The sequence below is a fragment of the Tamandua tetradactyla genome, chromosome 3 (genome assembly GCF_023851605.1).
Source record: "Tamandua tetradactyla isolate mTamTet1 chromosome 3, mTamTet1.pri, whole genome shotgun sequence".
Classification (NCBI taxonomy): Eukaryota; Metazoa; Chordata; class Mammalia; order Pilosa; family Myrmecophagidae; genus Tamandua; species Tamandua tetradactyla.
Window position 1 is genome coordinate 172,429,241 of NC_135329.1, and position 24,690 is coordinate 172,453,930.

At 37.8% G+C, this 24,690-nt stretch overlaps 1 protein-coding gene and 1 long non-coding RNA gene across 4 annotated transcripts in view; one reads left to right on the forward strand and one right to left on the reverse strand.

The window, feature by feature from the left end:
- Nucleotides 1-24,690, forward strand: part of PLCL1 (phospholipase C like 1 (inactive)) — a 382,309-nt gene that overhangs the window by 342,146 nt on the left and 15,473 nt on the right. Inside the window, exon 6 of one of the 3 annotated variants that reach the window (XM_077154582.1) lies at nt 9,358-15,981. The exons of the other annotated variants lie outside the window; for them this stretch is intronic. Within the exon in view, the coding sequence (XP_077010697.1) occupies nt 9,358-9,474 (117 nt within the window). The 3' untranslated portion in view covers nt 9,475-15,981. Of the gene's footprint in view, nt 1-9,357; nt 15,982-24,690 lie in introns of those variants that run through there. 3 annotated transcript variants of the gene reach the window in all.
- LOC143677928 (uncharacterized) lies at nt 555-12,880 on the reverse strand. The gene is made up of 3 exons (XR_013172979.1): nt 12,608-12,880; nt 12,343-12,396; nt 555-791 (listed from the first exon to the last, which is right to left on the reverse strand). It is a non-coding gene; the product is annotated as an uncharacterized LOC143677928 (long non-coding RNA).

Here is a 24,690-nt window from a genome sequence, read left to right on the forward strand (position 1 = left end):
GGCTTTTTAAGTAATCTGTGGCCTGATTACCTGGTTCAGCTCTGAGAGAGTGGGAGATGCACATTGGGGTGGACAACTTTTTTGCTTTGATAAAAGGCAAAGGAAAGCATAGTGTGAGTTCTAATTCCATTGCCTCGTGTTTGTGCACGTGTATTTCTACTGACATGAATGCTTCTGTTCAAGCTAAAATGGTTGGTCTTGTTTGTGGAAAGAGTAATACCAAATATTGCTGGATAAGGATCCGTTACAAGTGACTTGGAAGAGATTTAAACTATAAAATATCTGGCCATTTAGGATTATTTTTTCTTAAGAACGGTCCCTATAAATGCATTTATCTTTCCAAATGGTTGTGAAAGTTTCTTGTATTTGATTTGTCCTCTGTTGCAAATTAGTTTTGGAATTGTGAAGGACAGATGCCACTTTATATTTTCTTATGTGAAAGGAGAAATGAGTTACACAGTTGAATTATTTACCTTGCAATGTCATGGGACAAAAACAGCCACAAACAAAACTCATAATGGTTAGATTTAAAGAACATTTATTACGTGACAGGCACAGTTTTCCAAGTTACATGAATTAGCAATTTCATACTTGCAATAATCCAATACAATTATGATTCTCATTTTAGAGGAGAGAATATTGAGACATTGAAGGCCTATGTATATTACCCAGGGTCACTCAGCTGTTAAATGGTGGAGGTGGAGTTTGAATCTGGCAGTCTGGCTCCAGAGCCTGTGTCTTTAACTGTTGCTGCAGAGATGTGCACACATATATGTAAGCATGCTGGCAAACTGTAAAACATACCACATATTTTTATTAAAAAGTGAGTTCACAGATACCTATTAAGCCCCTATTATGTACTAGCCTCTGTGCTAGGCATTGAGAACACATAGAGAACAAAAGAGACACAGATCCTGACCTCATGTAGTAAACAGTCTAGTGGGAAAGATGGCCATCATTTGTTTAAGGAAGAAGGAAGAGACATAGAGTTAGTATAAAGACAAACTTATAACAATAATAAGCAACATGGCAGCGAGAACCCTGATGCAAACGCTTTGTGTTCAGTAGACATTTATGCAGGCTTCTTAACGTACCAATCACTAAAAAAGGAGCTAAGAATTCAAATATCAAAATAAAATCACTTGGGTCTCAAAACCTAGTCTACAAGGGGAAAGAAACCTAACTAATAATGCCATTAATTTTTTTACCACTTAAGACAAATGCAGCTAAGGATTTTATAAACATTCCTCACTCCTTGCACCCTTACAAGCTGAGCCTGACATTACTCTCCCTATCTCATGGGTGAGGAAACTGAAGCTTGGAGAGGTAAACTTTCTTAACCTGGAGTAACACAGCTAGCAAATGATAGAGCTGAGATTCTAAGCCATGCCCACAGTTCTAATCGTGATCCTGTCCTGCCTCCTATAAAATTAAATCTAGAATGGCTGCGTCCCATTTGATCCTCTTAGCCTAGTGCAGGGATAAGAATGCATGCTGTCAGCACCCTGCTGGTTGCATCAAACTCTTGATCAGAAGAAGGAAAATGCCCATTACCACCTCCAGGGGAAGAATCTCACTGCATGGAAGATAGCAGAGCTGTAATAATGCCTGCCATCAGGAACAGCAGTCCTAGGGTCCATACCCACTCAAAGTTTGCAGGTATTGGGGTCAAAACAAAAGTAAGAGTCACACAGGCATTGAATGGAACATTTACTCACTTAGGGAAGAGATAAAACAAGGTCACCTTCAGTAGTGAGCATTGGTTCCCTATAACTGGAGCATCTCAACATGGCCCATGCAGGGAGATGGTCTGGCACAGCTTGTGCTTCTGTCATAGTGGAAGAAATCCTGCTCTCTCCCCACCAAGAGCAGAGATAAACCAGCAGGGATGCACTAGATGCCATAAAGTACCTACTTTAACCAGTCTCCAGTGAATGTTTACATATGCTTGGGCAAAGGGAGAAACGGTGTGCTAGTAGGCTACTCTACGCAAGAGGATGTATATTACTTCAAGGCGCTCCCAAGAAGGGAGTCAGTCCACATTTACCATCCTGTCCTAGGCATCAGGCTAACACAGCTAGTCCTGAGTACAGAGTTTATTTGTGGGTCACAGGGAAAGATGGCAGACTGTTCTCAGACTGTCCACTACTATACATGTTCTGTGTGCAGATTGCTTGATTGCTGTGAGATGTTGGCCAAGTTATTTAATCTCCCAAAGGGTGATAATAATACCTATGTCAGGGGTTTTGTGAGAACTAAATGACATGATAGAGACAAAAGCTCTAAAAAGTCACAGTGCACAAAACTGGACACTCCATGTGCTAGCTGTTACTTTTTGTTTTATTTTGCCAGATAAGGATGACCCTTGGAGGAACAGGTTTTTGTCATTTGTTACCTTCTGAACTAAGCTCATTTACTGTTGTCTCAGATTTGTTTGTTTTCATATAGTCACAGATGCTGATGCTAGATGTGGTCAAGCAAATGCAAATGCTGTACAAATTCTTCCAAGGCACATCTCTTTAAACAGAATGGATCCTCTCTTATTATAGCTTAGTATAATGTGTTAGTAGCTTAACTTACTGGGAACTTAAACAGGAGTAGTAGATACTCCCAAACTTCTCAAAACTTTTTCTTTTTTTCCTGTTGGGTTTAGTGGACCTGTTAATATGAAGCCCTTTCTGCAAGAACCTGAGAAGCAAAGTCAAGTAGCCACTCCCTCCTTGGAATTCAAATTTTTAGCTGAAGACAGTCTGTTAATTTCAGTGCTGCTCTGAACAGATCCTTCTTTTTTTTAAATTTTTTTTTTTTTTTTTTTGGCATGGGAATCGAACCTGGATCTCCGGCATGGCAGGCAAGAACTCTGCCTGCTGAGCCACCATGGCTCACCCACAGATCCTTCTTAATAAGACTCTTCTTTTATTTGCTTTTTAGATCTGGATGTCTTAGTTCCTGCTTGCTTCTCCATCTTCCTATTGATTTTCAGAGCTTATTTTGCACATTTACTCAAGTGAATTTACATCACAAACAACAGGTTCTATTAGTAATAACTATGTGGGTAAAACATAACTGGTAAATTAGTATGCTATGGTAGGAACACCTATTATCTTCTGTATTGCTTACCAAAAAGGTTACCTCATACATGATTTAGACAGATATTCCCCACTGTCTATGGGGAGGGGATTGGAATTGGTGAATATTGCTTAAATATGTGGATTCGTATATCAAAAAATATTTAATTCCAGCATAATTTCCAATAAATAGGGAAGGAGATGGAAAAAATGAAAAATGTGCCCTCTGGGGAAATGGCAGTTTGACAGCATAGATAGGTGGAAAGGGACATTGGCTTTAGAGCCAAATTGAGCTGAGACTAAAAATGAGTTCTTTAACTTCTGTTTTCTACAGTTCACTATTACATTGGTCTTATATTAATGACAAGGGAGCCAGAGAAAAATTTGCAGAGTGAAAGATGAGTAGAATATGAATTTCAATTACAGGGTCTGAATTTTCCAAATCAGAGATCAAGACGTAGAGTCCAGCAAGAAGGCTGAAATTAAGACTTTCCTGAAGACTCCCATACAGTGTTTTCCTTTAATTTATTTTCTACCAACATCCATGGGTCCAGAATGGAGACTTGCATAACAGATCTCTGCATTTCCCCACACTTCTGCCATATGTCAATATCCAACTATAACTGTCATTTCCTCTCCTTCTCTTCTTTTCTGACTGCTGAGCACAAAATTGAACTCCTTAAATAGCCATCATGTTCTCTTGGGATGATATGATGATGCACGTCTCAGTGACTCAATCCTAAGCACCTTCTCAGTATAATCATTGAACCAAGATAACTCCATCCCATTCCACCTTCTCACATTAACAGTTCCTTCCATCTGTCTTTTCTTCAAGTTGTCCTTCAGGAATGAGGGTGGGTTTTTTTGTTGTTGTTGTTCTTGGTGTTTTTGGTTATTAAGGTAATATTAAAATTACACAGTGAGAATTTTCCGGTTCTTTAAGGCTATCCAGGAAGGCTATTACAACTTCATTTGCGTAGACAACCTATTGTGGTAAATTGTTATTCATTTTGAAAGTGTTTTACTCATGAAAATTCTGAAGATTTTCTCTTGGGATAGAGGTCAATTTACATTATATCACTTGCAAAAAAGTCACTATCTGTTGTGAAGAGGAGTTCAAGTCTTGGATTCAATCCAGATTATTTGGCTCTTTAAGTACAAAAATAACCTCATTGTAAGGAGATGACATCCATAAAACTATAAATAGAATGAACCCTTAGAGAAGCTTTTTAATAAGCTTTCCCAATATATATATTTTTAGCTTGGCCATTTAACTATTTTAAGGAACAATTCTATTGTCCCTGTATTTCTAAAAGTTTGAAGAAAAAAACAAATTTTAGTAGGCTAGAGAAGTGTCAAATAGAAGTACATTGCAAATAATATTTGAGAAGTATAATTAGTAAATGTTTTACTATAAAGGAAAAGATATGAAGTAGGTGATCACTCGAGTTTAAAAAGAAGCAAAAGATTTCTTATTTGCTCATGAATTTCATTGATTACTAGTTGAGTGCACTGAATAAATGAATGAAACTATCACTTCCTTAATGGGCACCCCTACTGAATGATATGCATTTATACTTACCCCAGATAGATTTCCAGATTTACCCTAAATATAGTTCCAGTTTATGCTTTAATGCATTCCTGTATGTACAGTTAAAATGTGTCTCTTTAATAGATTTACATTCAGTAGATATGTGTAATCTTTCTCCACCTAACTCTTTGCATTTTTATCACTGCTTAGGGCTTTTGCTCCTTCTGTTTTTATCTTGGGGAAGTCAGGAGCTGAAAATTCTTACTTTTCTTTCTTGGATACTTATGTTTCTAACCCCAGAAAGATTCCCTCATTAACTCCCCAAATTTCAGGCCCTCGTAGCTCTAGAGCATCTTGCTGCATAATGGAAATGACATGGATATCAATATAGCAAAAGACTAGCTAGTAGAGCCTTCAGACACATTTGAAGTCTCTGCTCATTGTTGAAAGATAGGAAAACAAGGGAAAAAGATGATGGGCTAATGGAAAAAAAGAGTATGAGGTAAGAAGATCCATTTCTGAAGGACTGAGTGAGGTCAAGAATGGGGTCACCCCTCAACTGAGTGACCATAGATATTTTAAATAATTCTATGAGATATTCAGGGGATCAAACAGGCTCTTCTGGCAGCCATCATAACTGTGATTCTGAGAGTATATAAAGAAGGAACATGTCCAGCACCATCTGTGTTGTCCAACGAGAACTTCTCTGTTGGTTTGTTTGGCTGCTGCTGGCTATTGTGAAAATCTAGGTTTCCTCCTGAGCCCACTCATTCAGAACAAAATAGCTATTTATGAAGTTTAGAAACAGACTCCCATACTCTGACACATTTTAAAAATGAATCATTCTTATTTGATAATAATATCAGTTATCATGAAATATAAAGCAGCATCATTTCAGTTTGTTGTTGCCAGAATGCAATATACCAGTTATGGATTGGCTTTTACAAGGGGGATTTATTAGGTCACAAGTTACAACCCTAAGGCCATGAAAATGTCCAAATTAAGGCACCAACAAGAGGAAACCTTCTTGGAGGAAAGAGAGCCAACATCTGGAACACTGTGTCAGATGGGAAGGCATGTGGCTGGCATCTGGTGGCCCTTGCTCTGGGTTTGTTGCTTTCAGCTTCTGATTCCAGTGGCTTTCTCTTTCTAAGCCTCTGTGGGTCCTTTCTTAACTTCTCCGGGGCAAACTCTGGTTTTCATTTCTTAGTTTAGCATCTCCCTGGGGGTGTTTCTGTCTGCATCTCCAGATGTCTATGTTCTCTCCAAAATGTCCCTCTCTTAAAAGACTGCAGTAAGCAGATTAAGACCCACCTAAATGGGTGAGGTCTCATCTCCATGGAAACAACCTAATCAATAGGCAGGTCACATCTCTGTGGTTGTGTTGTAGTAACAAAAACCTGATAATCTCAGTAGTTTAAAACTACGGCTTATATTTTGCTTGCCCATCATGGCTCAGCAAGGGCCTTTGCTTAGTCATAGCCATGCAGGAACCCAGGCTAATGGGGGTCAATCTCAATATGAATTTCTACAACCCCAGAGGCAAGGAAGCACAAATTGGCTTTTAAAGCATCTGCTCAAAACTGTCATGTGTCACTTTCACTCCCATTTGACTGGCCAAAGCAAGGCAAATGGTCAAGACTTCAGTGGAGTGAAGCCAAATATAAATCTCCTCAGAGAAGAAAAGCAGCTATTGGTGTGTATAATCTACCAGAACAGGCTCTTCATCTATACCCATCTCACAGGGTTATAGTGAGGACTAAATGAGTTAATATATGTAGAGCAGTGTCTGTCATATGAAAAGTACTACATATGTAAGTGTTATTTTTATTATTAAAAATAGCTGTTCACCACTTACTATGAGCAGTTAGGTGATTTTCATACATCTTAATTTTAAGGATAAGTCTTTAAAGTTATTGTTATTACACCCATTTTTCAGATAGGGGAACTGAGGTTCAGTGGCTACATAACCTTCCTGTTGTTATATAGATGCTGGGTGATGGAACAAGTATCTAATTCCACAGCTCATGCTGTTGGCCCATATTGATAGAGTGTCAGAATATCTATAATAATAATTCGTACTGAATGATTTCTATGGATCAAGTATTTTACTAAATGCTTTATATTTGTTATCTTATTTAATCCAAGGGAATGAGTGTTCTGTTCAACTACAGGGAGTATTCCAATTACATTGGCAGTATATTCCAACAATGCAGAAAGGTACGTCAACAGACTGTAGCTTGAGATCAACAGTTCCCCTTTTCTGACACTATGTTCATGAAGCATCTCTCGATTCTCAAGTTGGTTTCCCAAGTTTACCTGTCTAGTGGAAACAGAATGGGCTGATTAAGTGACTTATCTAGTCCCCATCTGCCTGACCCTCACATTCTCTTTCTAAATAAATCAGTTAACTTTCTGTTTTATCTGTCGGTCTCCCATGAGCTTGCCTAGGATGAATCTGCTCCCCAGGACCTAATCTGAGTTCCTGGACAGAAAACATTAAGCTCATGAAAACAAACAAACAAAACCAAAACAAAGCAGAGGGCCAGACCATGGACACACCCTGAAAACCCAGCCAGCCCCTTCTTGTTTGTCTTAGACTGCTTCGCTGTGCATTAGCTTTTAGTCCAGACATTGACATCCTCTACTTCTTGACGATATTAGAGGAAGGTTAAAAGCCATGCAAGAACTTTACAAAGGTCAATCTCCCTTTCATATTCCATCCTCCCACCCAACTCTTTGATAGCCACAGTTCTACTTCCAGACCCAAAACATTTATACATTTAGTGTTTAAAAATAAATTTAAATTTTGGTAAGCAGTTATGGCATTTGTCATGCTGAGGAATGCAAATGGGAAGGCCATAATAGTGATGATGCCAAAATTAGGGTCTGGGTCTGGTGGCACCAGTTTAGTCTCACTTAACTTAAGAAAGCCCTAGACTCACCTATAATATTAGCCAACTACCTTACAATGCAGGTCATTGATCACCAGGAAGAAAATAGTTAGAAGGTTAGAGAATGGATGGATCAGTTATAGAAAAACCACTTGAATCTCATATATCAGTGCCCTTACTTTTATTTACAAAAGAAACTATTATTAAGTGTTATGAAGTAGAGCATATACATTTAGAAATGTATTTGAAAAACATAGCATCTATTCCTGGGGTTTTATAAATTAAGGTTAATTTATTTATACATGGACTAGATATTTGAAAAAGTATTCTTAGTCACATTTTTTTGCCGACTTGCTCTTTGTTTGGCTATGGATGCAGAATAGAGACTCTTCTCTTCCCACCTCAAGAAGTTGACTTAATTGATTTCCGCTTCTACATTTATAAGTAGAAAGCTGCAAACCAAAAAAGTGGCCTCTAATCCATCAATTAGCAAGCAGTATATTTTGTGTGTGTGACACCAAATTCAGTCATTCTACAAACATTTGTTAGGCCCTATCCTGTGCCAGGTTTTGTGCCTGGGAATGAGATGGTGACTAAAAACATAGCCCCTAATCTCATGGAGTTGATCTTTGTCAAGTGGGAATGGGAGGTGGAAGGTGGACTACAGTAATTTAACAATCACATAATAAGTATTAAATTTGCCACTCATTGTGATTTGACCTAGTCTGAGAGGCCAGGAAAGTTTTCCTCTAGAGGAAGTACCAGTTGAGCTGAGAGTAAATAGCTTTAACCTTTCATAAATTCCAAAACCCTGCCTTCTATCTTGATGCTTGACTGCAGTTGCCAAGACAATCTGCAAATAATGATGAAAAGAAAACAAATGAAAATAAAGATGTGCTAGCCCTCCTCAGCGTGATCAGAGGAGTTCTAAAATTTCTGTCTTGTTCACTTAGTCACCTCTCATTAGCATCATAGCTAATTTTTTTGTTATATTAAATCTAGTCATGATTCGCATTGTTAATTACAAGTGAATTTAATCATCCACCTTCTAAAAGAATAATCTGTGGCAACATTTTATCTGTAACCCTAAACTTCATTTGCCTGCTTGTAGTTGCAGAGGAGGATGTTCTAAAGTTCGTTTTTGAGATATTTCTGCTACTTAAAACTGAAAAGATACAGAAAGAAGTATACAATATAGAATTAGCCATGTTCACTTTAGAGAAAAGAATAAATTCTTTTTTAAAGTGTAGTTAATCTATCTATAATAATTATAAAATTTGCAAATTTAAAACATTTCAAGCACATCTTGTCCAATAATATATGACAATTCTTGAAGGCTAGATAAAATGTTAATGGTTCTTAGCAATAAGCAGGCTGGTTACATGGTGTTCAGATTTCAGCCTCGGGTGGCTGCATCCCAGCTGTGCTGCCCAGGAGTTTCAATAGAGATAAAAGTCAGGCTGTTGACATGATTATGGAAACACGGGCCACTTTACTCTATCTCCAACAGGACTAAATTTAGTGTCCTGTTGGAGGTACACTTTTTTCTTTACCCAGATGAAAGCTGCATTTTATAATGATTCTAAATAATTCAAAAGTGTCAGGATCCTAATGAATAGATGCATCATAGACCCGAGGACTGGGTTCTAATTTGTGAGGTTCTGGAAGGTGTTACTTTTCTTTCAGGGAAAGTTTCTTCAAAGAAAATTTGTTCTTTTATATTAATCCTTTTAGTCTCAAGTGAGATTTAACTAAGGTGAATTTTGTGTCATAAATCTTTGTTAATTATTTTCTATAATGGTATTAGAAGAAAGAAAGCATTGATAACGAAAACGTTTCATTGTCATTTCTTTAATCCTGTTAGGTTTTACAGGCACAAGCTCCTTTCCTGACCTTGTTACTCAAGGGAGAAGATGGGACACCTTTGACTAATTTCCTTTTTCTTAACCCAAATCAGTGCAAAATGAGCTCAGTTCTCTGAATGTATATGCATTTATGGTACATATATTTAGGTATGTATACATTGTCAAATAAAAATATCTGGACTTAGGTACAGATTTTGGTTGAAAGGATTATTGTATTGGGGAGAAAGTGGACTATTGGAAAAGGGGGATGGGAACTCTTGCAATAGGGAGAATGCTCCCACTGAGCTGTAAGACCTGTTAAGTGTCTCAAGCCTAACTAAAGTTTGGTCAAGACATGGTAACAGATATTTTGTTCAGATAGTAGGTACAAACAGTTCAGCTAGTCATTTAGGAAGCAAAGGGAAATTGGAAGGTCTGTATCTCACCTCGCTGTGGGTAAACAAGGAAAGCGTCCTTGAGCCCTATTTAAATCATATGGAGAAGAGTTGTTCTTTGCAGTAAGATGTTTCCCAGAACACAAAATGGTGATGCTATTTCTTACAGTTGCTACTTTTCTGGAGCACAGGGCTCAAGAAAAATTGAATGCTGTCACCATACACACATACATGCACATACATGTGCATATGTACAATAATGTGTATGTAAATACATTCATGTAAATAAATTATGTAAGTGACATTCGGGTTAAGAATATGAAATTAGATTTTACTCTTTAGTCCTAGTTTGCTAACTGCCGGAATGCAATATATCAGAAACGAATAGCTTTTAAGAAGGGGAATTTATTAAGTTCCCTTAATAAACTGCAAGTTTACAGTTCTAGGCTGTGAAAATATTCAATTAAAGCAAGCCTATAGAAATGTCCAGTCGAAGGCATCCAGGGAAAGATACTTTGGTTCAAGAAGGCCGATGATGTTTAGAGTTTCTCCTCAACTGGAAAGGCACATGGCAAACATGGTGATGTCTGCTAGCTTTCTCTTCAGGCTTCTTGTTTCGTGAAGCTTCCCCAGGGGTGTTTTCCTTCTTCATCTCTAAAGGTCTCTGGCTGCGTGGGATCCTTGTGGATTCTGGTTCTCAAGCTTTTTCTAAAACATTTCCTGTTTCAAAGGATTCCAGTAAATTTATCAAGATCCACCTGGAATGGGTGGAGTCACATCTCCCTCTAATCAAAGGTTAATGCCCATGACTGGATGAGTTACATCTCCATGGAGATAACCTAATCAAGTTTCTAGCCTACAGTGCTGAATTAGGGATTAAAAGAAATGGCTGCCTCCACAAAATGGATCAGGATTAAAATATGGCTTTTCTAGGGCATATAATCCTTTCAAACCAGCATACCTTTTAAAGTCATTATGAAAGGACCATACTTGTCAATAACAAAATTTCCCCCCAATTTGAGAAGAGGTTATTTTCCAGTTTACTTACACTTCTATTTCAAATAGATCCACTATACTTAATATATATGTCACATAGGAGATGTTATTCATGTTACTCATCCTAACAGGCCAGAGGGGAAATCTTTTTTCTCCTTATTTCCCACTTCTTATAAAACAATTTGTATTATTAACTACTTCACATAAATTATTGATCCTTTAAGCATTTAAAGTAAGTGAATACCTATTTACCATGGAAGAACAATTAAGAAGTGAGTTTTCCCTGTAAGGCACAATTTATGGTTTTAGGATAAAATTATATATACTTTGAAAAAAATCCTCTTGGATTCCTAAAGATAAGTTTAGACTTATAAAAAATATATATATGTAATTATTCAGAAAACTATTTGACTAAGGCCAGGAATATTTATCATTATCATTATCATCATCATCATCGTCATGTTAATCTTTTGAAAAAAGGTAACTTCTGGAAAAAAAAGATTTCCTATCACAGAACTATTTCTTAGAATGGAGTCTTAGACTTTAATATTATCAGAAGAGTTCGTGGAAAGGGTTATCAAGTTATTATTAAGTGGAAGTTGTGGGCCTTTAGAGATAGAGAAGGACAAAGATTTCTTTCTAACAGAAGAGAATATTTCAGAATGAAGGAAAATACACCATTCCTCTTGATTCAGTTTGTAAGTCTGCCAGAACAAAGCTGTGTAGTCTAAAAATAGCCAGAATCTTTGAGTATTTATTTAAGATACTATTCTCAATGGACTTTTGAGTCAATTGTACTGAGGGATGGAAAGTTCTCAAGTTGCTTTACAATGCATCCCAGGGAAAAAGGGTTGTAATGCAAATCCTTCAGAGGTATCCTTTAATCAACTAGAATATTCTGGGCTGCTACTTATCAGCTGGCATTATGGAATAACTAGAATAAAATTGGTTTGAGAATCCTGTTACCTGAGAAGTATCAAACTTTTGGCTCCCTCTCCTGCTTTCCCCACCAAAAAAAAAAAAAAAAAATCCTGATCAATTGCTAACTAATCTAGTTTCAGAAAATTGATTTTTTTTTCTTAAAAATGTATTTCTCATATTCATTTAAAATATACTAGATACCCTAAAAGGATGGCATGGGTTTCAGCAAAAAATTCGAATTGCTTTGGGTAGGAAATATTGGTCTTACTATAATTTTTCATTTCTCCAGAATTTAATTGTTTTTCACTTTTTTTTGTTAGTTTTGTTTTAGAGTTACTTGTATTCTCTGGTGCTACATTATTGAATCAGTAGTTTACTCCTCCAGACTCCTTGGATAAGTGCATTTTAAAAAAAGATGTGACAGTCATATTGACACTCCAGAGCTACAGGCAGTTTATTTGTTGGTGAAATTATGGCTGGTTGCACACCACTTCCTACCAAATGGATCTTACACTTATCACACATATTGTAGGAAAGAGACTCTTGTTATCGTGGGTTTAATATCAACTAAAAAACTCATATCTAAGGCTGTTAAAAATGAAGTTGGCTTATAAACTGTATTTGAAAAAGTATGTTTCAGTAGTAACCATTTCCAAATATTAAATCTGAATAAATGAGACAATAGATTCTTACCAGTGTGTGCTGTGTATTGTCTGAGTCAGTCCATAAAGTCTTCACACATTGTAACTGCAACGAGAGGAAAAAAGTCAGCAACTTCCTTCCTGTTCTCTTGTATCTATAATATATTTTAGTCTGAGAGAGAAAGAATGTCATTGAAAAGAACAATTATATATATATATGTATTGTGTGTGTATATATGTGTTTTATAATACAGCCCTCAGGTTTGTATATTAAAAAATTCTGTTATTAACTCCACTTATTGTAAGCTCTGTAATACCTTATATAGATATAGTAGTAGTAATAGTTGTATTAATAATGGTGCAATGGCATCTTCCTGTGAGTTCTTGGTTATCTAAAAACTATTTTCATTTGTTCTCACGAAAAGATCAAGATGCATAAGCTGTGTAAAAATGGCAAGTACTTCTAGGATTGGAATTTCAACACCAAATTCTAGAAAGCACTTTCTATGCTACTGTCACAATTATACAGAATCTTTGTTATCTTCCACAATCTTACAGGTTTTTTGTTTTATCTCAGGAAATAAAATTTTGTTCTCTTCTCTTGTCATAGTAAGAAGGAACAATGAATGAAGTGATCTCTGCTGTCCTTGCTCTTTAAATAACTACTCCTAAGAAGGTCACTTCCTTTGGCTTCATTGTCAAGGATACTTAGGAAGAGGTTTCATAGGGACCTCTGAACTAAAGCTGGCCTTGATAATTAATTGCATGAAACTTTATGAATTTCATTGAAGTTGAACCAACCAACTAAAATTATCTTCCTGGAGGAAACTGCACTGATTTCTACACCAGTGCAATTTCTTTTTTTTGCAACAAAAGGTTTAATAATCTGACCACTGAATTGGCTAGAGCTGCCACTTTCTACCATGCACATTGTATAATGTACAACTCTAGAAGGTGCCGTTCATGCTGAGTCTATGTTGTATAGTTGCCGTGGATTTGTTAATGGAAGCATTTTTCTGCGTCTAGCCTTCTGTCTTCCATAAAGTTATTGGGAGTGTCAAACTATTTATTACTTATATTAGCTATTATTATTGTCTAGTATAGTGATTTTTCCCTACTAAAGTTTCATTTAGGACACAGAGAGAGAGAGAGAGCGAGAGAGACAGACAGATTTATTATAAGGAATTGCCTCATGCAGCTGTGGGGGCAGGCAAGTCCAAACTCTAAAGCAGGCTGTAAACTGGAAACTCCAGTAAGTAAAGGTGTTACTGAAGTCCTTAGTCCAAATTACCCAGGGGATAATTTGGGTGGAAATTCCAGCAAATGCCAATGCTGAAGATGAGTAGGAATTCCTCTTCTGACCTCTGAAATCCTCGGTTCTGACTTTAAGACTTCCAACTGATTAAATGGAGACTCCCTGCAATGCTGAGGGCAATCTCCTTTGTTGATAACAGATGCTATCAAATAATTATAGATGCAAATCCCATCTGGAAGTGCCCTCACATATTAACAAGCAAGTCAGTGTTTGACCAAACAACTGGACACCATAACCTAGCCAAGTTGACATATGGAATTAACCATTACAAAGTCTAATACAAACTTTTTGCTCTAACTTCATTTAGGAGAATAGAAAAGCAAACAAACCTGTTTTAATAGGCCAAGTGAGAGAACTGTTAATGAGTGAGAGAACTGTTTTGAAGTTTGGCTGACAGCTAAAGGATAAAACTCCAAGTTTTTGGCCTGGACAGAAGATCCTTTGTGATGGGGCCTTTATTTAACTCTGTACATTCTCATTTCATAATCCTGTCACCCCACAATTCTTGTTGTTTCTGGAACAATCAGCAGTTTCAAGATTCCCTGCCTTTGCACATACTGCTTCTGCCAATTGGAATGTTCCTTCCCTCAGTCACCTGGCCACTTCCTTGTCATTGCTTAAAATCCATGATGTTGTTACCTGTTATCTTTCTAGGAAACTTTTCCAGTTCTTTTCTCTCCATGCCTCCCTCCCACCCTCAATTCTCATCAAAACCAAATAATTTCCTTTTTACCGCTATCTCTGCGGTTTATATACAATTTTAATAATGTGCTCATCACTGTGTTATAATGATTCTCTCCCATATAGTTTTTTCCTACTGGATTGAGTTCCTTCAGGAAAGGACTATGCCTTAGTGCAGTGCTGAACTTTAGACGAGAAAACTGAGGATCACACAAGCTAAGCGATTTGTCCAAAATAACTACTAAACAGTGGAGCTTAAGGCAAGCCTTGATCTGTGCGACTCCAAAGTCTGTGTTTAACATCCGTGGTGGGAAGGTCTACGATTTCTGCAGTTGATGGGGTTGACATTTTGCCCTCCTTCTTCCTCTGGGGCATGTCATTTTCCCTGCCCTCTTGTACTCATCTTTACCGACCAGGGTACTTTGCCTTCACAGAGTTCAGGCAGGCTTCCATGTTCGGTGGATAGGTAATTTGGTCTTTCCTCTCAGTGGGCCCAAGGCCTGCCTTTATTTTTCTCTTCTTCCTGGTGCCCATCTTTTGACAATCAGGTTATGAATGACGATGCTTCAGGGTAATTTTATAAAGCTCTGCGGGTTTTCAGATAACCACTTCAGCTCCCTCCAGCCATGTTTCTCATTTCGTGCAGTGCATGTGCACATTTAACTTGTTCTTATCACAATAAAATAGGTGCTTAAGATGTGTTTGTTGGATTGAATTGTATGACTATAAACCTAGAAAAGAATATTAACAATGTATTAGTGCAATAAGACTTTAATCACTGTTGCCTTTTGTTATTTATAATACAACTGAGAATAGGTATTTTAATTACCTTTAGGTTTCTTGTCCTTTACCACCATGCTTCAGACATCATTAACAATCAAGTGACTGTATTTCACAATTTTTTAATATGATATTTTTAAAAATCTAGATAACTCTTCTCCTTAAATTCCTTCCTCCCTTTGTGAATCATCACTATCTTCATCATTGTCAATCTTTAAATACTTATCAGGAGCTCATCTAGTACCTTGTGCTATAAATATATGAAAATGCCTTGAGAGTTTGGTCTCATTTCTAGAATTCATTTATACCCCAAACTGTCACACCTCTTCCCATTGGTCTTAGTTACACTTTGGGATAATCCTCTCATTTTGAGGTTATCATGACTCTATCTAATAACTCAAAGAGTTATTATTGAAAAACAGATTGGGTACACCAGAAAGATAGGGGACATTTTAGATAAAATCAGAATATTTACACTAATACATGAACCAAGCATGCATCTGATCAAAACTGATTAATTTGATTCTCTTCTCTAATATTGCCCTTAAGACAGAATGCACTTACTTGAACACCAACGAAAACAATGGCTAACAGTTATGAATTGCTCACTCACTGCCAGACACTGTTCCAAGTGTTTAATACTTGTTAAATCATTTAATTCTAATAAAACTGTGTGATGTAGGTTGTATTAATATTTCTGATTTATCCACAAAGAAATAGAGGGATAGAAAGATTAGGTAATAGCTAACCACTAACAAGGTCAACTAAAAAAAGCCAGAACTAAAACACAGGCAGTCTGGACCTGAAGCCCTTATCCTTAATATGACAAACTACATGGCTACTTTATATATAATGTGTGAAAAAGGCACATTAACAATGGGAAAGCACATTAACAATTAAAATCCTAAACTTACAAATATAGGGCGGGCCGCGGTGGCTCAGCGGGCAAGAGTGCTTGCCTGCCGTGCCGGAGGACCCCGGTTCGATTCCCGGCCCCAGCCCATGTAAAAAACAAACAAACAAACAAAATATAATAAAACAAGAAAATGTTTAAAAATGTTTCCCTTTCTTCCTCCCTTCCTTCTCTGTCTTTCCTTCCTTTCCTCCCTCTCTCTTTAAAAAAAAAAAAAAAAAAAAACTTACAAATATATAAACATAGAGGGAGGCTTCAGAGGGGCAAGGAAAGGTTTGTTATTCACGGTCCCATATGCAAACTATCTCAACATTTAAACAAAGAGGTTTCTAGTAGGGTTAAATACAAATAATAACCGAACTTGAGACGGAGATTAGAACATTGGGAGAGAGTGACTCAGGAGAAAAAGGACTGAAAGCTAAAGCCATTTCCTGATATAAAAATGCATCAGGAAGAAAAAGAAAACCAGTTTGTTATTGATCATTGGTTGAAAATATAATTTGATTAGAATACATTTTTATGTGAAGTGGGTGCCCATGCCCACATGACTTGTTCTCCATGCTGGCAGACACTACAGTCTCCGTTGGTAGGAATAGAAGAATTCCATTGCCTCCCGCTCTCCCCAGATATACCCATCAATATTCTACTCATACACACCTCCCTCCAAATATACCTGTTATTACTATTTGACCTTGAATTTGCTAGTACAGCATGGTTGGTCCTCGGTTTCTTTTCTCCAGAAGACTAGCGAAAAAAGACCTGGGTGAAAGGTGGGGGGCAGTGCATTGGTTATAAAAAGATGGGCTAGTTTGGGGGTGGCTTGACCGTTCTTTGCCAGTACCAGGGGCTCTAAGAAGTTGGAAGATGAGATTTTGCTGGGGGTAGGTGGCAAAAGTCCTGGAAAATTCTAGGCCGAGGCGAATGCATTTTCAACAGCATCCATTTTTTTACCTTTCATTCAATAAATGTTTTGTAGCCCTGCTGGGGACAAGGCCCTGTGCTAGCTGCTGGGGATATAGGTGTGATTTGACAGAGCAGCCACTTTACCCAAGGAACTGATATTCTTGTGGGAGATGCAAATGTTTAAAAATGCAGTCCATAATTAGTTATTTAATTACAAGTGTGGAGGTTTCCTGTCAGGAGAGACTGGAGAGAGTGAAAAATAATTTTACGTAATTTACTACATTGCTGAAAGCTGGTGCTATCTTTTAGCCCGTGCTGCCCAATATGGACCACACTAGCCACAGATGCTTACTTAAATTAAAATAAATTATAATTAAGTAAAATTATTTCTTTAATAACTCAGCTGCACCAAGCACATTTCTAGTGCTCAGCAGTAGCATGTGACAAATGGCTATCATATTGGACTGCACAGATGTAAAATATTTCCGCCATTGCAGTTCATTCCTTTGGTTCTGAATGCTGGGAATGTCTGGGCCACAAGTTGAGTCCAAATTGTAAAATACAATAAGACAGGCCTTAACTCTTAATTCCTAGGACAATAACGACAGATATAGATATACCAAAATAGTCCACTAAGGCCACAGTACAAATCTCATCTTAGCCTTGCCTTTACACTGAAGGAATGAGGCTTGATTTTAAGTTAGAGACAGGTTCCTTTTCTCTTAGTATTATGAATATAGAGATTTTGTATTCAGTAAGCATTCGTTTTGGTATTTATGAACTATTTGTCCACAGTAACTAAAGAACTATTCTTTATTTTTCCTTTTTATTACAAAAAAAAAACCCCCACAAAAAAACATGACCATAGAAATAAATGTATGGTTTGTATCTGAGGGATGTTGGGAACTGTTACTTTTTAAATAGTATAGCAGTGTTTTGACTCTCCACAGCTGAAAGAATTAATCTTCACTGCAGTACAGCCACTCCCCATTCTTTTCAAGTACAAGAGAAAAAAAAAGAAGGAAAAATACTCTGCAGGTAGAGAGGAAGGAAATCAGTTGTAATGATTTAATATCCTTTAAGTTGACATTAGTGGAAGACTTTATTTAAAATTTGCAATCCGAAGTTGAAGATTAAAACACGTACCATGTCATGGTGGGGAATATGCTTTTGCAGCCACACCTAAAGGTCACCCTTTGAAGGGAACTGAGACAGCCACCAGGATCCATTGATTTCTCTCTAGTACTGATACATCCTCTGGCAGGTGTCAGTCTGGCTGTTTGAACAAATAAATATGGAAGGTTAAAGAGAAAGAAAAGACAGCTCATGGAATTCTACTAGTAGACTGAATGCTTCTAGGTTGTGCCAAGGAAACATTATTAACATAAATGTTTCCTTGTATTATCAAAGCAGCCCAACAACATGATCATATGAAATAGGCAAATATTGATAAACAAATACTTTCCTTAGAGAAATATAGCTTTTCAAGTCTCTAAGACAAAAGTTTTTAGATCCCAGCTAGGTGTATATAATTCCTTTAATTTGTTTCTAGCAAGGTCACTTCATCTTGTGAAGTAGGTCATTTTCCTTAATGACATGTTTCATTTTTCTTCCTGGCCACATCCGCCCCTGCTCCAGCGGTGGCTATCCCTCTGCAGGTCTCCAAACATCCCACGTTCTTTCCTGCCTGCATGTCTTTGCACGCATTCTTTCCCTGCTGCCGTCGGCCGCCAGGTCCTCTGCAATCTCAGCCACACAGCCCAGGCGTCTCTTCAAGCAGGGATTGCATTTATGATTTTAAATCTATGCCCATCTCCTAACAAAAATCTGTCTCCTCCTGAGATGATTTCACTCAGTGGTTAAACTGTGGGTTTTTTAATCTTCACATTTTTCAGGAAATAGGAAAAATGGAAAGAATAAGGAATGAAATGACCCTCTACCTTCTGCCCAGAACCTGAGGCCCTGTGGCGGGAGCCACAGTGTTTGTCTCCTTCGCACTTGGATTCCAAACCCGAGGTGCTAACATTCACTCTGCCCAGTTCACAAGTGAAAAAAGTAAAAAAGTGATTCCTTAGCAGATTGTCAAGTGAGGGAAGCTAGTATGGTGGCTGAGTGCGTGTGTGTGTGTGTGTGTGTGTGTGTGTGTGTGTGTGTGTGTGTGTGTACTTACCCATAGCCCCTTGGGACACTGATGGTTGTAAAGCTGACCTTTGCCCTCCTATCTCCCCTTTCATTTCTGGTGTTAGTGGGTGTTTCAGGCACAGTGGGATGGGAGAGGCACAACTGGAGGTATCTATGGGGTGGCCTTTTCCAATTGCCCCTCAACTCACAAATCTTCCTTACTGTGAATATTCATAAATACGTAAGGACAACATTTCAACAAGCTAAAACATGCTAATGACTTCTATTAAGTAGAGGAAGATCTTCATGTCTCACAATCCTCAACACCATATTAAAGTTGTTCATGTTAAAATTCTCCCAACAGCAAGTTAAAAATACTGCCCATACATAAAGGAAGCATGGAGATTCTAACCTCTTTGTTTTTTATCATGTAAAACAAACTTAATTGAACATATTTTTAAGTCACCATTTTTGTCCTTTCCTCAAATTGTGATAGCAAGTAGCTAGGTACTTTGCCTTTGAAAGGGATGACTATTTCAGGTTTTGCTAAGAAAGAAAATTTTGTGTACATAAGGTTTACTCCTATTTTAAATGCTTGCTTATAGAGGTTGCTGACACACCAATGTTTGTTGGTGACTCTGTTAGCTTTCAGAATTTATATGAAGTCTTTTTTTACATACTTAGGATAATCGAGGTGAGAATCTACGTGGAATCAGAGGAATAAACGAAAGGGCTTTTCTAACCTTTGGTGCACAAGCTTTTTGTCGACAGCTGTGCATTCCCTACCTATGCCCAAAACAGGGGAGCCCCCTGGTGGACAATTGGAAATTCTTCCTTATTCTGGAGGTGCTCATAAAAGCATATGCAATTCCTGCCTTTTCACTTTTAAGTTTAGGTAGATTTATTTATATATTTAAATTATATGCATTAAAATTTTATTTGATGAATAACTTTCCTGCTTTAGCAGATAAAGGGCTCCAAAATAGGAGAAAGAACATTAGGATACTATGCAAATCAAGTTAGAAGAACAATCAATCCTGGAAGTAGAAGCTTTTTGTTATTCCGTTCCACATTTTACCTTTTTCTTTTCACAATTCAGAGCTTACATATAAATAAACATATATATATATGTGTGTGTGTGTGTGTGTGTGTGTGTGTGTGTGTGTCTTTTGTAAAAGACTTCAGCCCTCTTCAGCTACTCCTCTCTCTCCTTTCTGAAACAGCCAAATATCTTAACAGGGTTGTTTATATTGTTGTATCCATTTCCTTACCTCCCACTTACCCCTCAGCCATCTTTTATCTCTCTTCTTCCTCTGACACTCCATTAAGTCATTCTCACCAAGATCAACCGTAACCTCCTTGTCACAGAATCTCATGGACACTTTTCAGCTTTTATCTTACTTGACTGCTTGGGAATGTTCTACATGGCTGACCACTCCTTCCTTGCAAGACTGCTTCCCTTGACTCCTGAGACACCACACTCTCTGGTTTTACTCCCACATCTCTGGTTCTTTCTTCTCAGGACCTCTCCTAATCTTTAATCTCTGTATGACCCTGTCCCTTCACCCCGTTGATGTCCTTCACCAACATTTCATATATCTGCTATCCACTCAGCACTGCGCCTTGGGTGTCTCTCAGCCATATCATCTCTAGCATGTCTCACTGTGCTCACCTCCATCCATGTCCCTGCCTGTCCCCAGCTGCACCTCTGGTATTTTTACCTGAATAGGTGACATCACATACTTTTCCATGCCAGAATCCTGGGAGTTATCCTTGATCCATTTCTTTTCCAAACCCTCTACCTGTGCTCAAATACCAAATATTGTTGGACCAACCTCCTAAACATCTCCCTAAGCGATTCCATTCCCATAGCCCCCCTTGGTTAACTTCCATTGTCACCTGAGTTAATGAAAAAATTTTCCTTTCCCATCGACCCCCCACCCCCACCTCAAACCCCACAGCACAGCAGGGGGCTGACCTTTTCATACGTAAATCTGGCCATGCTATTCTGCCTGATTAAAGCCCTTCAAAGGTCTCCCATTGCTCCTGCAAATTTCTTAACTTCCCCTGTGAAGCTCTTTCTGATATGCTCCTCCTTCTTTTCTTATCACTTCCTCTTCTATGTGCTACTCCAGCCACAATGAACTTTTTCCCATTCCTCAGTTGTGTTGTACCAGTTTTGCTCTTATGGTGAGAAGTCACATGACCTATTCCTTCTGCCTCACATGTGTCTTGTACCCCTGTTCCCTGGGAGCCTCCACCCTGTGATTTACACACTGCATCAGGGGCACTTTTACTGTGCTTCGGTGTTAGCTTCAGCACGAAATCTTCAGGATACCTTCACTGACATCCCTCTTTCACCCCGACACTCAACAGGGTATCTGTGCCATATGTTCCCAGAGTATGCGGTTCTTCCCCTATCCAAGCACTTTAATTGCTTCCTTATCTCTTTCTCACTAGACAGACTCTCTTATTTAAAGCAATTAAATGGTGAATTTTAAATTGAGCTATAATCAATAAGTGATAGAATTTTAGTATATTATGTGAACTCAAAGAATATGTCATCAAATACCCTTGTCTAATGAAAAAGGAAATTACAACCCACAGGTCAATGATTTCCCAAGGTCACACAGCCAGTTCATAATTTGTTAATCATTTTTCTTGCTGTAGACGTCAGCCACAACGTGTGTTCTTTCTATCTTTTTGACTTAGGCTGACATTCTGTACAAGAAGCTCAGCATAGGACTGTACAACACAAACAGTGCTCCCTAATGTAAACCATGGACTACAGTTAATAGTACAATTATAATAACATTCTTTCATCAATTGTAATGAAGGTGCCACACTAGTGCACAGTGTTAATCACAGGGAAAACCTTGTGTGGGAGATATACAGAAACTCCGTATTTTTCTGCATGATTTTTCTGTAAACCTACATTTCTCATATAAAATTGTAACAGGCCCGTCATTTCTCACTTAAAACATTTTTCCTTACATGGGTTACAGCGAACAGGGACTCATTCAGCCTTCTTCAGGTAAGAATATATGTGACAATACAGGAAACATGTCCTGGGACGAAGAGGAGCCACGGAAGGGAAGCCTCCTAGAATCTGGAATCTCTGGTTAGAAGATCATTCACAATTCAGGCAGGCTCTAGGGGACCTCTTATCTTTTCCTCTCCCCTCAGGCACAAGGATTTGTGGATTTTCATTCTGGTGTGCCGGCTTTCTAGAGGCTCAGCCCTCTACTTTCTTTGTCATTCTTTGCTCTGTGCATAAACTTCTTTTGGCTGGCAACTGACTTAGCCTCTTTGAATTTCCCAGCTCAAGTCACTGAGGGTGTTAATCTGATTGGTTCAACTGATTACTGTCTTTATTGCTTGGCTTCAAGCCACTTCCATGGGTCAGTGGCCAGCTGTTGATTGCTATGTGCAGATGCTCGGTCCAATCAGTAGGACCAGGGAGGTAGGCTCTTGTGGTTGGAGCAGGGTCATCCCAGAGAAGGTCAGTGGGGCTGCTTTCTTTAGCAGGGATCTGTGGTCATGGAGAGCCTCCTGGAGTTCTGGTTTTCTACTCGATGATAATTTAAAGTCCCTCTAAAAAATGCTTTTTTTTTTTTTTTTTGTCCATATATCCAAGGCCTAAAAAATACCAGCTAAAGAAGGATCAAGTAATAGAATATGAATGTTCTCTCCCACTAGTTTCTGTTCGTTTGATTTTCACAGCTAGCTATTCTGGGAAGAAATCTGAGCGTCTAGGTCTTAAGAGGAAGACAGTGTAGGGAGGTGTCAGAATGACATAAAACTGAATGGATTTGGTGAATGTATGGTGAATTTTTCCAGGCATATGTATTTATAAAGTTGATTTAAAAATGAGAATATAAGAATGATGGGAGCTGACATTTAGAAATGCTTTGGCAGCGTGTGATGGTTTAATGGTACATATTCCATAAAGTCAACAGGAGTGAAGCTGTGGAAATGTATGTCTATTGAGTAAGTGGTATTTACTGCTGTGAACTTGCTTTTGAGTTTCCCAATGCATATCTCCATCACTCATGCTTATACACTGAGTTTACATAACTGAATCTTTATTTTCAAAGGTACTAGTGATGTGTGTACCTTGATTGGTTTTTGGATTAAAAAAACTGCTATAAAAGATGTTTGGGGAGTAATTGGGTAAATTTAAATAAGCACTGTATATCAGATGAAATTACTGAATGCATGTTATTTCTTAAGGATGTAATGGTATTGAGATTTTGTAAAATGTCATTATTTTTACGAAAAGCACACAGAAGTGATTAGGCTGAAGTGCATAAATGGATAGATGGAGATAGATAGGTTGATTAAGCCTGTTTGACACAGTATCAACAATTGGGAAATCTAGATGCTGTTCTTCCAACTTTTGTATAGTTTTGAAAATTTTCATAAAAAATTACTTCACGGATGGAGGGCACAGGAAAGGTGCCCTTAACACAATCTTGCTGATGACTCTACCACTCCATCTGACACTGACCCTGGAACTCATGCCAGAGTAAATGGGTGTCTACAGGGCCACTGGCTGCACTTTCAAAGGTGATGATTTCAGCCTATTTAAAAGCATTATGAACTTGCAGAGACTAAAGAACAAATGTCCTTGGTAAAAGGGCATGTCTAGACCAGATGCAATACCATTGCCATAGGGCTACAGGGAATGCCATTCACTTAGAACACATGCCCCTGGAGTTGTGCAGCACAGGACCAGATGTCATGAAAAGCCGCATGCCTGCTGAAACGCAGAGCACTGTGGAGGTTGTTAAGTAGGTGAAGCCACTTTGTGACCTGTTCACTTACTATGGACAGAAGTTATTGCATTTGCACTTTGATGCTAACATTTTTGCAGAGTTATTTTTGGATAGCTCAAGTAACCAATAATTTGAATAATGTAATCAGTGATCTAGAGAGTGAAACCTTAGCAAGAAAATACCAAAATCCATTTTTAGAATATCTTAATGTTAGTAAACTATGTCTGTAACCTTTGTCTGCTCTGGGATCAGAACCATCATCCATCTTTAAAACTGTTGCGAATAATCTTTTTGAAATAGAGATCGCATGAATTAGCTAAGTAGTAGTTTCAATAGAAGCGCCTTCTGTGTTTTGGCTTATGGCATTCATGATGGTAGCATGAATTCAAATTTCTGGGTCATTTATTATCCAAGAAAAGTTCATTTGAGTATGTGGAATACTTTCTTTAAAAATTTTTTTAAGTTTTTATTTTGAAATACTTTCAAACTTACAGGACAGTTATAAAAAATAATACTAAGCCTATATAAAGAATTCCAAGATGCCCTTATCTCCCCTGATACCCAGATCTACCAACTTTAACATTTTTCCACTTTAGCTGTATCATTCTATAACCTACTTATCTATAATCTATCTATCCATCCATCCATCCATCCATATGGCTACCTACCATCTAACTGTCCATCTGTCTATCATGTACTGTCTACTTACCTATCTATTGATCGATTGATCAATCTATCCATCTTCTGTACACTTTTCACAAATTACATATTTATAGATTATCAGTCAAAAATCACCGATTTCTCATTCCATTTTCTGCATTTGCCTTTTAGATCCTGTAGGAAGTAAAAATATAATAATACTAGCATTTATATTTACCTATACTGTGTTCCCTACTGAAGATCTTTGTT